The 13,618-nt window shown below is 38.7% G+C and overlaps 1 protein-coding gene across 3 annotated transcripts in view; it reads left to right on the plus strand.

Moving 5' to 3' along the window:
- pgm2l1 (phosphoglucomutase 2-like 1) overlaps positions 1-13,618 on the plus strand; it is a 129,573-nt gene that overhangs the window by 62,164 nt on the left and 53,791 nt on the right. For all 3 annotated transcript variants that reach the window (XM_069892238.1, XM_069892239.1, XM_069892240.1), the window contains one exon: positions 11,062-11,251. In XM_069892238.1, the coding sequence (XP_069748339.1) occupies positions 11,062-11,251 (190 nt within the window). The remainder of the gene's footprint in view (positions 1-11,061; positions 11,252-13,618) is intronic.

Here is a 13,618-nt window from a genome sequence, read left to right on the forward strand (position 1 = left end):
TTAGTAAAATTCTTAAGATATACAACAAGAGAAAATATATTGGAGAAAGCAATGAAGAAAATAAGAGAAGACAAAAAGCCACTGGAATATAAAGGTCAAAAAAAATTTTTCTATCCATACATAAGTTTTGAACTCCTGAAGAAGAGGAAGGAGTTCAATACAGCAAAAACGATCTTATGGAAAAAAGGATATAAATTTATGTTAAAGTACCCAGCGGTACTTAAAATAGTTATTCCAGGGCAACAAAAAAGACTATTCTCAGATCCAGAGGAAGCAAGAAAATTTACAGAACAACTACAAAACAAGCAGAGAGATGAAGACATGTAATGTGAGTAAAAATGACCACGAACTATATGTATGTGTGTATATGGGTATATGTGTGTGTAGACATGAATGTATCCGTATTTAGAGGAAAATATATAGAGTATAGATAAGAATTAATAAGGGAGGGAAAGGGAATAGAGGGAATAAGCAGGGAATTAAGAGTGACCTTTGTTACATATGAAAATTGAAATATTTTCCGGGGGGTGCTGGGTGGGGAGGAGTTACGGTCACTGCAAAATCAGTTGACGTTTGCGAGTGAATTCGCAAATCCAAATGGAGAGGGTAGATGTGGTTGCCCGACAAGGGATAAAGGGCAACTCAGGAGGGGGAGGGGAGAATGGGGTTAAAGAAGTTTTAAATAGGCTCCTAGAACGCTTCCACCAGCATTGTCTCCGCTCCATCCTCAACATCCATTGGAGCGCTTTCATCCCTAACGTCGAAGTACTCGAGATGGCAGAGGTCGACAGCATCGAGTCCACGCTGCTGAAGATCCAGCTGCGCTGGATGGGTCACGTCTCCAGAATGGAGGACCATCGCCTTCCCAAGATCGTGTTATATGGCGAGCTCTCCACTGGCCACCGTGACAGAGGTGCACCAAAGAAAAGGTACAAGGACTGCCTAAAGAAATCTCTTGGTGCCTGCCACATTGACCACCGCCAGTGGGCTGATATCGCCTCAAACCGTGCATCTTGGCACCTCACAGTTTGGCGGGCAGCAACCTCCTTTGAAGAAGACCGCAGAGCCCACCTCACTGACAAAAGGCAAAGGAGGAAAAACCCAACACCCAACCCCAACCAACCAATTTTCCCCTGCAGCCGCTGCAACCGTGTCTGCCTGTCCCGCATCGGACTTGTCAGCCACAAATGAGCCTGCAGCTGACGTGGACTTTTACCCCCTCCATAAATCTTCGTCCGCGAAGCCAAGCCAAAGAAATAGGAGAATAAGGAAAATGTTTGATGTTTTAGAAATGTTGTCTTATAAAGTGTTCAAAACAAGAAAGCAGAAATGGATAAGAAGGAAAGGTGATGATAGAGAAACGGAAAGGGAAGATAAACAAAGTATGAAATGGCTACGCTGAACTATATGACTTTAAATATTAACGGAATACAAAACCAAATCAAAAGGAAGAAACTGCTAAATTTACTGAAAAAAGAAAAATTTGATATAGCATTTGTGCAAGAAACACATTTAACTGAATTGGAGCACAAGAAATTAAAGAGAGATTGGGTAGGACATGTAACAGCAACGTCGTATAATTCAAAAGCAAGAGGAGTAGCTATATTAATTAGTAAAAATATGCCAATTAAAATGGAAGAGGAAATAATAGATCCAGCAGGGAGATATGTAATGATAAAATGTAAGATATATTCGGAGTTTTGGAATCTACTTAATGTATAATCACCTAACGAAGAAGATCAAAAGTTTATGCAAGATATTTTTTTGAAGATAGCAGATAAGCAAGGGAACATATTAACAGGAGGGGATTTCAACCTTAATTTGGATTCAAATATGGACAAAACTGGGAAAAAAATTAACAGAAAGAACAAAGTAACCAAATTTATAATTAAATCGATGGAAGAAATGCAACTTTTGGATATATGGAAGAAACAACACCCAAAGGAAAAGGAATATTCATATTACTCGGCTAGACATAAAACATACTCAAGAATAGACCTATTTTTGTTATCAGCTCATATGCAAGATAGAGTAAGAAAAACAGAATATAAAGCTAGAATATTATCGGACCATTCACCCTTGATATTGACAATAGAGTTAGAGGACATCCCTCTAAGAATGTATAGATGGAGATTAAACTCCATGCTACTTAAAAGGCAGGATTTTAGAGAATTTATTGAAAAACAATTAAAAATGTATTTTGAAATAAATACGGAATCAGTGGAAGATAAGTTTATACTATGGGATGCAATGAAAGCATTCATTAGAGGGCAAATAATAAGTTATGTAACCAAGATGAAGAAGGACTATAATCAGGAAACAGAGCAGTTGGAAAGGGAAATAGTAAATATAGAAAAAGAATTAGCAATGAAGGAAGATACAACCAAAAGAAGAGAATTGGCAGATAAAAAAATAAAATATGAAACACTACAAACATATAAGGTGGAGAAGAACATAATGAAGACAAAACAGAAATATTATGAACTAGGGGGAAAAAACGCACAAAATTCTAGCATGGCAGCTTAAGACAGAACAAGCTAAGAAAATGGTATTGGCATCAAGGAAAAAAGACAAACAAATCACATATAATCCAACGGAGATCAAGGAAAACTTTAGAGAATTCTATGAACAATTATACCAAACTGAAAACGAAGGGAAAGAAGGCAAAATAGATGAATTTTTAACTAAAATTGAACTACCAAAATTACAAATAGAGGAACAAAATAAATTAACAGAACCATTTGAAATAGTAGAAATACAAGAGATAATAAAAAAATTACCAAATAATAAAACACCAGGAGAGGATGGATTCCCAATAGAATTCTATAAAACATTTAAAGATTTATTAATTCCTCCCCTCCTGGAAGTAATCAACCAGATTGACAAAACACAAAGCTTACCAGATTCATGTAAAACAGCAATAATTACAGTAATACTAAAGCAAGGGAAAGATCCACTCGCACCAGCGTCATATAGACCAATATCATTACTTAACACAGATTATAAGATAATAGCTAAACTATTAGCAAACAGATTAGCAGAGTATGTACCTAAAATGGTAAATCTAGACCAAACTGGATTTATTAAAAAAAGACGCACAACAGACAATATTTGTAAATTTATTAACTTAATTCATGCAGTCGAAGGGAGTAAAGCGCCAACAGTAGCAGTTGCTTTAGACGCAGAGAAGGCCTTTGACAGAGTAGAATGGAATTATTTATTCAATGTATTGCAAAAATTCAGTTTACCAGAGAAGTATATTAATTGGATTTAAGCATTATATAAGGGGCCATTGGCGAAAGTGACAGTAAATGGATATATATCAAAGCAATTTAACTTAAGCAGATCAACAAGGCAGGGATGCTCACTATCACCCTTATTGTTCATGTTAGCTATAGAACCACTAGCAGAATTGATAAGAACAGAAAATAATATAAAAGGGATAAAAATAAAAGATAAGGAATATAAAATCAGTTTATTTGTGGATGATGTTATAGTATACTTAACAGAACCAGAACTATCAATAAAAGAATTATATAAGAAATTGAAGGAATATGGAGAAGTGTCGGGTTACAAGATTAACGTAAATAAAAGTGAAGCAATGCCAATGAATAATGCGGATTTCTCAAAATTTAAGAAGGAATCGCCATTCACATGGCAAATGCAAGCAATAAGATACCTAGGTATACAAATAAATAAAAATCTCGGCCATCTATATAAACTCAATTATTATCCACTAATGAAAAAATTACAGGGCGATTTAGAGCATTGGAAAGATTTACCATTAACACTAATAGGAAGGATAAACTGTATTAAAATGAACATTTTCCCAAGGATATTATACCTATTTCAGGCATTGCCAATACACTTGACTGAGAAATTCTTCAAGGAGTTAAAGAAAATAATAAGGAAATTTTTATGGAAAGGGGGGAAACCGAGGATAGCACTAGATAAATTAACAGAATGATATAAACAAGGAGGCTTACAACTGCCAAACTTTAAAAATTATTATAGAGCCGCACAATTAAGATACCTATCAGATTTTTATCAAACAAGGGAAAAGCCAGATTGGACTAGATTAGAACTAGATAAAATAGGGGAAAATATACCTCAACACATATTATATGAATGGGATGAAAAATTGGTACAACGTAGGAGTTCTCCAGTATTACATCATCTGCTCAATATTTGGAAGAAGATTCCAAACAAATTACCAAAACTAATATTGACGCAAAGTCAGTTACTCCCTTTTACAATAGATAACCTTTCCTTTAGAGAATGGGAGAAAAAAGGAGGGATCAAAAGAATAGAAAATTGTTTTTCAGGAAATAGATTATTATCCTTTGAACAAATGAAAGATAAATACAATATAACTCAAGATACAGTGCTGGCATATTACCAATTGAGATCCTACTTGAAGGACAAATTAGGAAGCAGTCTGAGTTTACCAGAGGGAAGTAACTTTGAATATGTGATTACAGATACAATGACAATCAAAAGATTTATAATAAATATGTATATTAAACTGCAAGAAAAGGAGAATGAGGAAACAAATGGTAAAACTAAACAAAAATGGGAACAAGATTTAAATATTAAGATGAAAAAGGAAACATGGGAGAAGTTATGTTCTAGAACGATGAGAAATACAATAAATACGAGGTTACGTATGATACAATATAACTGGCCAGAGAGTGGTAGTGGATAATTGTCTGTCAGGTTGGAGGCCGGTGACCAGTGGTGTGCCTCAAGGATCTGTATTGGGCCCATTGTTGTTCGTTATATACATTAATGATCTAGATGATGGGGTGGTGAATTGGATTAGTAAATATGCAGACGATACTAAGATAGGTGGAATAGTGGATAATGAAGAAGGTTTTCAAGAATTGCAGAGGGATTTGGGCTGCTTAGAAAAGTGGGCTGAAAAATGGCAGATGGAATTTAATGCTGATAAGTGTGAGGTGCTTCATTTTGGTAAGAAGAATCAGAACAGGACATACGTGGTAAATGGGAGAGCATTGATGAATACAGAAGAGCAGAAAGATTTAGGAGTAATGGTACATCGTTCCCTGAAGGTAGAAACTCACGTGAATAGGGTGGTGAAGAAGGTTTTTAGTATGCTGACCTTTATCAATCATTGCATGGAATATAGGAGTTGGGAGGTGATGTTGAGACTGTATAAGACGTTGGTGTGGCCTAATTTGGAGTTCTGTGTGCAGTTCTGGTCACCTAATTATAGGAAGGATATAAACAGAGTGGAGAGAGTGCAGAGAAGGTTTACCAGAATGTTACGTGGGTTTAAGCATCTAGAGTATAGGGAGAGATTGGACAGATTAGGTCTTTATTCTTTGGGAGCGTAGAAGGTTGAGAGGGGATTTGATAGAAGTATTTAAGATTATGAAAGGGATAGACAGAGTGGGTGTGGATAGACTATTTCCGTTAAGAGGAGGAAAGATTAAAACAAGAGGACATGAGTTAAGAATTAAGGGGCAGAGGTTTAGAGGTAACATGAGGGGGAACTTCTTTACTCAGAGAGTGGTAGACGTGTGGAATGAGCTTCCGGGAGAAATAGTGGCGGCGGAGTCAATTGTATTATTTAAGAAAAGGTTGGACAGGTATATGGATGAGAAGAAGATGGAGGGTTATGGGCATTGTGCAGGGAGGTGGGACTAGAGTGGGGTGTTTGGTTCGGTGTGGACTAGAAGGGCCTAATGGCCTGTTTCCGTGCTGTAAATTGTTATGTTATACACAGGCTATACATTACACCTCAAAAGTTAAATAAATGGGACCCAACAGTATCTGACAGATGTTTTCGTTGTAAAAAAAGAAATGGGAACAACAATTCATGCAATCTGGACATGTGAAAAAGTAGAAAAATTTTGCGAAGATCTAAACCAGATATTAAATAAAATTACAGAAAACAATGTACCAAAAAACCCAGAGATCTTCCTCCTAAGTAACATAAAAAACAAAGAATTTGGACTTGATTTGGATGGTGCACAAAAAAGATTTGTTAAGATAGCTCTAGCCATAGCAAAAAAAATGTATTATGTCAACCTGGAAATCGGAAGATAATTTGAGAATTCAACAATGGTATATAGAAATGAATAAATGTATTCCATTAGAAAAAATAACATATAGTTTAAGAAATAATATTGAAATATTTGAACAAATATGGGAGTCTTACATGAAACACAATAGAGAAAACCTACCGGGGACATTCACTACCTAAATTAACGAAAGGAGAAGGAAATGAAAAGAATTGACTCAGTGGAATTTCTTGTTTATTTTTATTGAATGACAACATTGTTTGACTGGTTTAATGTATCTTAGATTTTGTACTTTAAATGGATGGGGGGGGAGGTAGGGAGGGTGGGATGGGAGGAGGGGGGGAGAAAATGACACTGTATATATTTGAAAAGGAAAATGTATGTATCATGATCAATGTGGTTTATGGTGTGAAAATTTAAAAAAAAAATTTAAAATAAAGGAAGGAGGTACAGGAACCTGAAGACGAACACCCAGTGGCACAAAAACAGCTTCTTCCCCTCCTCCATCAGATTTCTGAATGGACAGTGAACCATAGATATGATCTTACTTTTCCCTTTTGCACTAATTTATTTTTTATATGTAATTTATAGCAATATTTGCCCCTGTACTCGTGCCACAAAACAATGAGGTCACAGGTATAAAATAAAGGGAAGAGAATTCGGAGTGCCAAGAGCAAAACCTCTTTTTCACTGTATTTTAGAATGAATTGTAGAAGTAGTTGAGGCTGTAATGGATAAATATTGGGAGGATTTGTAAGATTAGTGGGTTACATACACACACACATTTTAAAACAGATCTTATTTGAAAGACTGAAGGATTCATATTCAGGAACATTGCAGGGTCTATGGAGACTTTTATGCACATTTCACAAGTAGGTGCTAATTGAAATGACATCATGAAATGAATAGACCGTTGTTTGGAATTGGAGACAGGCTGGATGGTTGGATAACTACAAGGCTTCTGACCTTTCTGCAAAGTGCTCACAGAAAGGTTAATCCTAGGTTTTGTTTATCTAAGACAACAGCTTGACCAAGGAGAAGAACTCTGTTGTTTGCTGAAGAAGGTGGGGGTTTTTGCAAGTGAGAGAGTCCATATAACATATAACATATAACCACTTACAGCACAGAACAGGCCAGTTCAGCTCTACTAGTCCATGCCGTAATAAATCCCCACCCTCCTCGTCCCACTGACCAGCACCCGGTCCATACCCCTCCAGTCCTCTCCTCTCCATGTAACTATCCAGTCTATCCTTAAATGTAACCAATGATCCCGCCTCAACATGGAGTCACATGGGTTTTCTGGCAGTCTCAGATGGAGAGAGAGGGGGAGAGAAGACAAGCCCTCTGTGCCAGTGGGTGTGTGACACTGAAAGCAGCTGAACAGTTCAAGCCAGGAAGAGCTGGTTGGAAACAAAGTTCCAAAGAAGTGGATGGCTGGAAGTGCTATCTGTCTGATGTTTCTCTTGGAATAAGTGAAACAGAAAGGAACTCTGTGGTAGCCTGAAGAAAGAGGTTACCATCTGGAAAACCCTGATGGGGCAAGTTTCATCAGCGAGACATTGAGGTTGTGGAAATCCTGGAACAACAAATCTCTCTCTGCAAACCCTACAAGAAGCTTCCTGAGTGGTAGACATTTATCTTTCGAGCACCAAAGCCTGATGAACTTTATACATGTTAAATTCTGTGCACAGTATAAAAATTGCCTGCAACCAGAGAACTTGGAAGAAGAAGTGAAATTGAACTGTGAACCAAAGAACTTTTCTTACATTTACACACACATTACATACACGTGCACTTAGAATTAGAAGGGGGTTAATTTGGGTTAGTTAAGTATAGAAGAAAAGAAATGATTTAAAATTTTCCCCATCTCATTGACTCCTGATCCTCAAGGGGCCCAATTTTATCCCTCACTATTCTTTTACTTTTAATGTACCTGTAGAACCCTTTGGATTTATTTTTATCTTGTCTGTCAAAGCAGCCTCATATCTCCTTTTTGCCTTTCTGATTTTTCTTAAGATCTTTATATTCTTAAGCACCTCAAGATATTTTCTTTGTAACATTCATCTGCTAATTTAATTCATGCTTCAAAAACTCGGTGACTGTATGTGTGACTGACTGATTCCCTTATTTACAGGCTGGCTTTTTCGTTCCAACTATTGTGACGTGAGGGTTATTAACCTGGAACTGTTTATCTCTCTCCACAGAATGCTGCTTGACCAGCTGATTATTTCCAGCATTTCTATTTATATTATGGAATTTTGTTAAGCTTATTTGCACATGGGTGTAAGGGTACTATTTTGTCATCATAATAAAGCAAAATGTCAATTGAGATGGAGGATCGCCAACCTCAACAAATTTATAAATCTTTGTTGTGAGGTTTTTAAAACCCATTTCATTTAACTAGATACCAAACTTTTTGAACTCGTATATGCTTTCTGCAAATTTGATAAAGCCCAAAGAATTTTGCATGGGATTGATTTGATATGCACATTAGTATATACCCCATTTTCTGACCCAGCTCTCTATATTTCCAATTCCAATGTTTCTTCTTTATCTAAAGTTGCCAAATCTTGCCGGAGAGTAGCATCCATTTTATTAAGCAGAAATCATTATTTCTTCACTTCAGGTTCAGATTTATTGTCAGAGAACATGTGTAACATCAAATACAACCCTGAGATTCTTTTTCCAGAGGGCAAGGTAGAATTATGGCCTATTGGCAGTGAACAAAACTGACTTAACATACACATGTAAGCATAAAGAAATATAAATAAACTGACTGCAATACCGAGAAAAAAGCTCAATGAAGTGCAAAAGTATGAGGCCTTAAATAAGCCCCTGATTGAATTTGTTGTTGAGGAGTCTGATGGTGGAGGGGGAGCGGCTGTTCCTGAACCTGGTGGCCCCGAGACCTCTTTCCTGATGGCAGCAATGAGAATAGAGCATGTGCTGGGTGGTGGGGACCCTTGATGAATGCTACTGTTTTCTGACAGCAACGTTCCCTGTGGATGTTCTCAATGATGGGGAGGGTTTTGCCTGTGATGTTCTGACCTGTTTCTACTATATTTTGCAAGGCTTTATGCTCAGGGATATTGGTGCCCTCCCCCACCCCCACCACTTTATTGTTTACTGGCTGAGTGTTAATAAATTTACCACACTCCATCCAACAGAAGCATCTTTTCAACAGGCATCTCCTGTACCCCTGCTGCAATTCTACCTGTGTCAATTGCCATCTGTTCTCATCTAAACCGAGTTGACCCACTCTCTGTACACTCCTTGTATGGCAAGTGTATATCTTCTTGGTTAAGGAGACTCTGCATTCTATCCCAGGTGTAGTTTCAGCAAGACCCTGCACAGCAGTAGTGAACCATCTGTGCCACTGTCCTCAAAACCTTAAACTGTTTTAATTGCTTGCTTCCCTTACATATTTGCATTCAGTGTCTGATGCAAAAAAACTTTCAGATTCCTGGTCTCTTACCACTTAAATATTGTGATCTGCCCTTCTGTGATCTATCTGCTGTTTGTGTTCCCCACTCACCAACCTGTTCTGAGAGGCATAGACAGGGAGGACAACCAGCGACTTTTTTCCAGGGCAGGAATAGCAAACACCAGAAAAAGTTTAAAAAATGACATTTTTGTCATACAGCATATAGTAACAGGCCATTTTGGCCCAGGATTTCGTGCCTCTCAATTATCCTACAACCCCCAGTACGTTTTGAAGGGTGAGAGGAAGCCAGAGCCCTGGGGAAAACCCATGCAGAACCGGGGAGAAGATACAAACTCCTTACAAACCCCAGACCTGATCGCTGGTGCTAACTGCTCTGCCCCTGTACAAAGTGAAGGGAGGGAAGTTTAGGGGAGTCATCTGGGGGAAGTTTTTTGTTAACACCGTTGTGGGTGCCTGCAATGCCTTGCCAGGGATGGTGCTGGAGGCTGAAACATTAGGGGCATTTAAGACACTCTGAGACAAGCACATGGATGGAAATTGCCTTGAAACCTTCATGCATCCTCTTCAGAATTCACAATCCTACCCACTTCAGTGTTGAATTCAAACTTCAAAGTTTCCTTTTATTGTCATGTAATAATACATTAAAAATGTAATGTACATGATAAACTTACACTTTTGTCTGCCGTAAGGCACATAAAGAGTCGCCATGAGCATTGCCTGGTGCTCTAACAACAAGAGAAAGAGAAATAAAAGAGAGTCCCTTCAGAGACACCGAGAGTCTGTGGGCTTGCCTCCAGCGCTTCTGCAGCCGCACAGCCCATTTGATCCATCAGCAACGTGAGCTCCAGATCCAAACCTCCAACTCAATCGGGAAACCTTCAGTGCCCGAGGCCCTTCTTGCCCTCAACTTAAAAATGTTACTATAATTTACCTTGTTGCTTGTCGTTGAATAGGAGTTGCTGGGCCCATCCATTGGAAACTGTCTGCCTTCCCCAGAGGCCCCATCTATTCCTGCTCTCTGTTAGTTGCAGTCTCCTCCATTATATCGCTGCCAAGATTTTTGCACTTTACATTTGCACGCAAACCTCTATTTTGAATCTCTAGCAAAGACCATCTGAAAATATTTCTGCTTTTCAGGAGTTTTGATTGTATTCATTGTATTGTAAAGTTTATTTTCCCAAATGTGTTCTGGGACCATTTGTGAGCTCAGATTCTCTTTGGTGGATTTACCTTGTTTATTCATTCACCAGTATATGCGGCATTTGATCTGCACCATATTTTTTTCTCTCCCTATGTCCAATTCCTTTCCCTACCAACTCCCAGTCCCTGCAAAAAAGCATATTAATTAAAATCCTTATTTAAATGTTAGGTTAGATAAGATTAGCTACTGGTGTCTGATTAACATTCTTTTTAATGCTGAATTGTTCTGTTTTGTTTCTCTAACCTGTGTGCACTAATCTGCTCTAATACTTGTTGAACTATTTAATATGTTTGGTCTCTTCACATCCTCAACGTGAGTGAACGCCTCATAATATTTGGACGCTGATGTGCTCATTTCCTGCCACTTAGAGAACTTAATAGAAAGACAGCACTGAAGTTTGTCCACACTTCCTTTCATGGCGTTGGCCATGAATACGTGCAGGCAGCATTCAAGTCGTTCGGCTTCGCTCCACCCATTCCCGTTCCAGAACAGAAGGATCCAGACCCTGAGTTTTCAACTGTCAAATGCCCAAATCCAGAGGAGGGAGAGTGTGTGCTGGTAATCATTTTTCTCATATTGTCCAAACAGATGTTTCCTTGATTTCTTGTATGCCAGGGCATAGATTTGACTTTGTTTTGTAATGTAAAGGCAGGCAGGGGAGATTTTGCAACACTCTGACATAATACTCACTAATCCAAGCCACATCCTGGTGAACCTCTTTCACACCCTCTTCAAGGCCTCTACATCCTTCCTCTACCACATTACAGAGTGTGGTGGCTTTGAAGAGGGTGCAGAAGAGATTAAACAGGATATTGCCTGGATCAGAGAGTATAACTATAAAGCGAGATTGGACAAACTTGGATTATTTTGTCTGGAGCATCAGAGCTGAGTAGCAACAAAATAAATTTATAAAATTATGAGAGGCATAGATAGGATACGAGGGGGTAAAGTTTTAAGAAGATTTACTGGCCAATTCATTTAAACAGAGGATGGTAAACACTGCCAGAGAGGAAGCAGATGCAATATCAACGTTTAAGACATTTATAGAGACACGAGGGGGGTTGAGGCAGTAAAGTAGATTAGCGTCGTGATCAGTGTAGATACTGTGAGCCAAATGGCATGTTTCTGTGTTACACTGTTTTATGTTCTATAATTAGATCATTTTGTGATGTATAGTTTTAATGTCCTCATCTGAAGAGTGATAAACTTGCACATGGACAGTTCACTGTTTAAATTTTTTGGGCGATAAGGTTATGCAGTGAGGAGTGCTGAGATATCAAGTAATATATTAAAATATACCATTTTATATAATCAGTTTCCTGAATAAAAATGAATTTGGAAAACTAATGGGAACATAGAGGATTCTGAAGGACTTGACTGGAAAGTTTTTCCAGACATTCTTTGAATCAGAGATCTCAATTTCAAGAATTTAAAGGTTGGTTTTGAATGAAGCACAAGACATTTTTTTTCACTTGGTGGGTGGTGCTTTATTAAATTCTTTACCCCAAAAGGCAGTGGGTGCTTAGTTGTTGAGAACATTTAAAATAGAGTTTTAGACTTTCTGTGCATGGGGAATTGCCTAAAATGAGATGGTGCGAAGTGTGGAGACCAATCATAGTGAATGTCTGAGCAGCCTTGAGTTCATTGTGTTCTCTATTTTTATAATTTCTATCTTTGGTTGAGAAAATATCATTTGAAGAATTTGTACAATGACATTTGAATTCAATTGGTCAAATATAATTATATCCATACCTAAAATTATTAAATCAGTCCCAATCCAGAGCATCGACCATTCCTTTCCCCCCCCCCACCCCCCCCCACAGATACTGCTTGACCTGCTGAGCACCTCTAGCAGTCTGTGTTTGCTCCAGACTCCAGCTACCGCAATCTCTTGTGTCTGCTGATCAGACTCTGAGGTCTGGTGATTGTAACTGGAGTTTCAACCTGAGAAATTCAATCCCCAGCCACAGCCAGCTAAGCCATTTTTCAAATGTCACAGGTCAGACAGACTGAGGAGCTGTTGCCTTGGCTTATTGCCCTGCTTGAAGAAACACGCAGACACGGAACGTGGATCTCTCGATCTGCTCCTGCAACTCCTCTAACTGCAGCAAAGACTTCAAAGCAAGTGGGGAGTAAGTGTTAGGGGGTGGATTCAAAGATGCAACAGTGCTGGCAATGACAGGTATAAAGCACCAATGTCCAGCAGCCTCTGATGCCTTGACCAAGGTGCCATTCTTAATGAGCAAGAATCAGCGGGACACTTTGCAGGCAACATGACCAAGCCCAGGCAAATCCTGCCATTCCCAGCCTAGGAATGTGGTGTAAATGGTAATAGAACATTACAGTGCAGTACAGGGCCTTCAGCCCACGATCTAGTGCTTATCAAATCAAAACTAAACCCTCCTGGTTTAGGGAGCAGGTATAGTTAGCGTAGCAGTTAACGCAACGCTATTACAGAACCAGTTATTGGGACAGGGGTTCATATCTCATGCTGTCTATAAGGAGTCTGTGCATTCTCCCTGTGTTTGCATGGGTTTTCCCCAGGGGCTCCAGTTTCCTCCCATCCTTCAAAACGCACTGGGGGTTTTAGGTCAATTGGAAGTAATTGGGCGGCCGAAAGGATCTGTTACAGTGCTGTATGTCTGAATTTATTTTAAAATCCCTACCTCAACCGTTTTTTTGTTTTTTTTTCATCCACGTGCCTGTCTAAGAGTCTCTTAAATGCCCCTATGTTCCAGCCTCCACCACAACCTCCTGGCAAGGCATTTCAGACATCCACAACTCATCCTTCTTTGCCCCGAAGAGACAAGTCCCAGCTCTGCTAACCTTGCCTCATAAGACATATTTCCCAATCCAGACAACATCCTGGTAAATCTTCTCTGTCCCCTCTCCATAGGTTCCACATCCTAACTATAATGAGGTGAC

Source organism: Narcine bancroftii, chromosome 7 (genome assembly GCF_036971445.1).
Source record: "Narcine bancroftii isolate sNarBan1 chromosome 7, sNarBan1.hap1, whole genome shotgun sequence".
NCBI lineage: Eukaryota > Metazoa > Chordata > Chondrichthyes > Torpediniformes > Narcinidae > Narcine > Narcine bancroftii.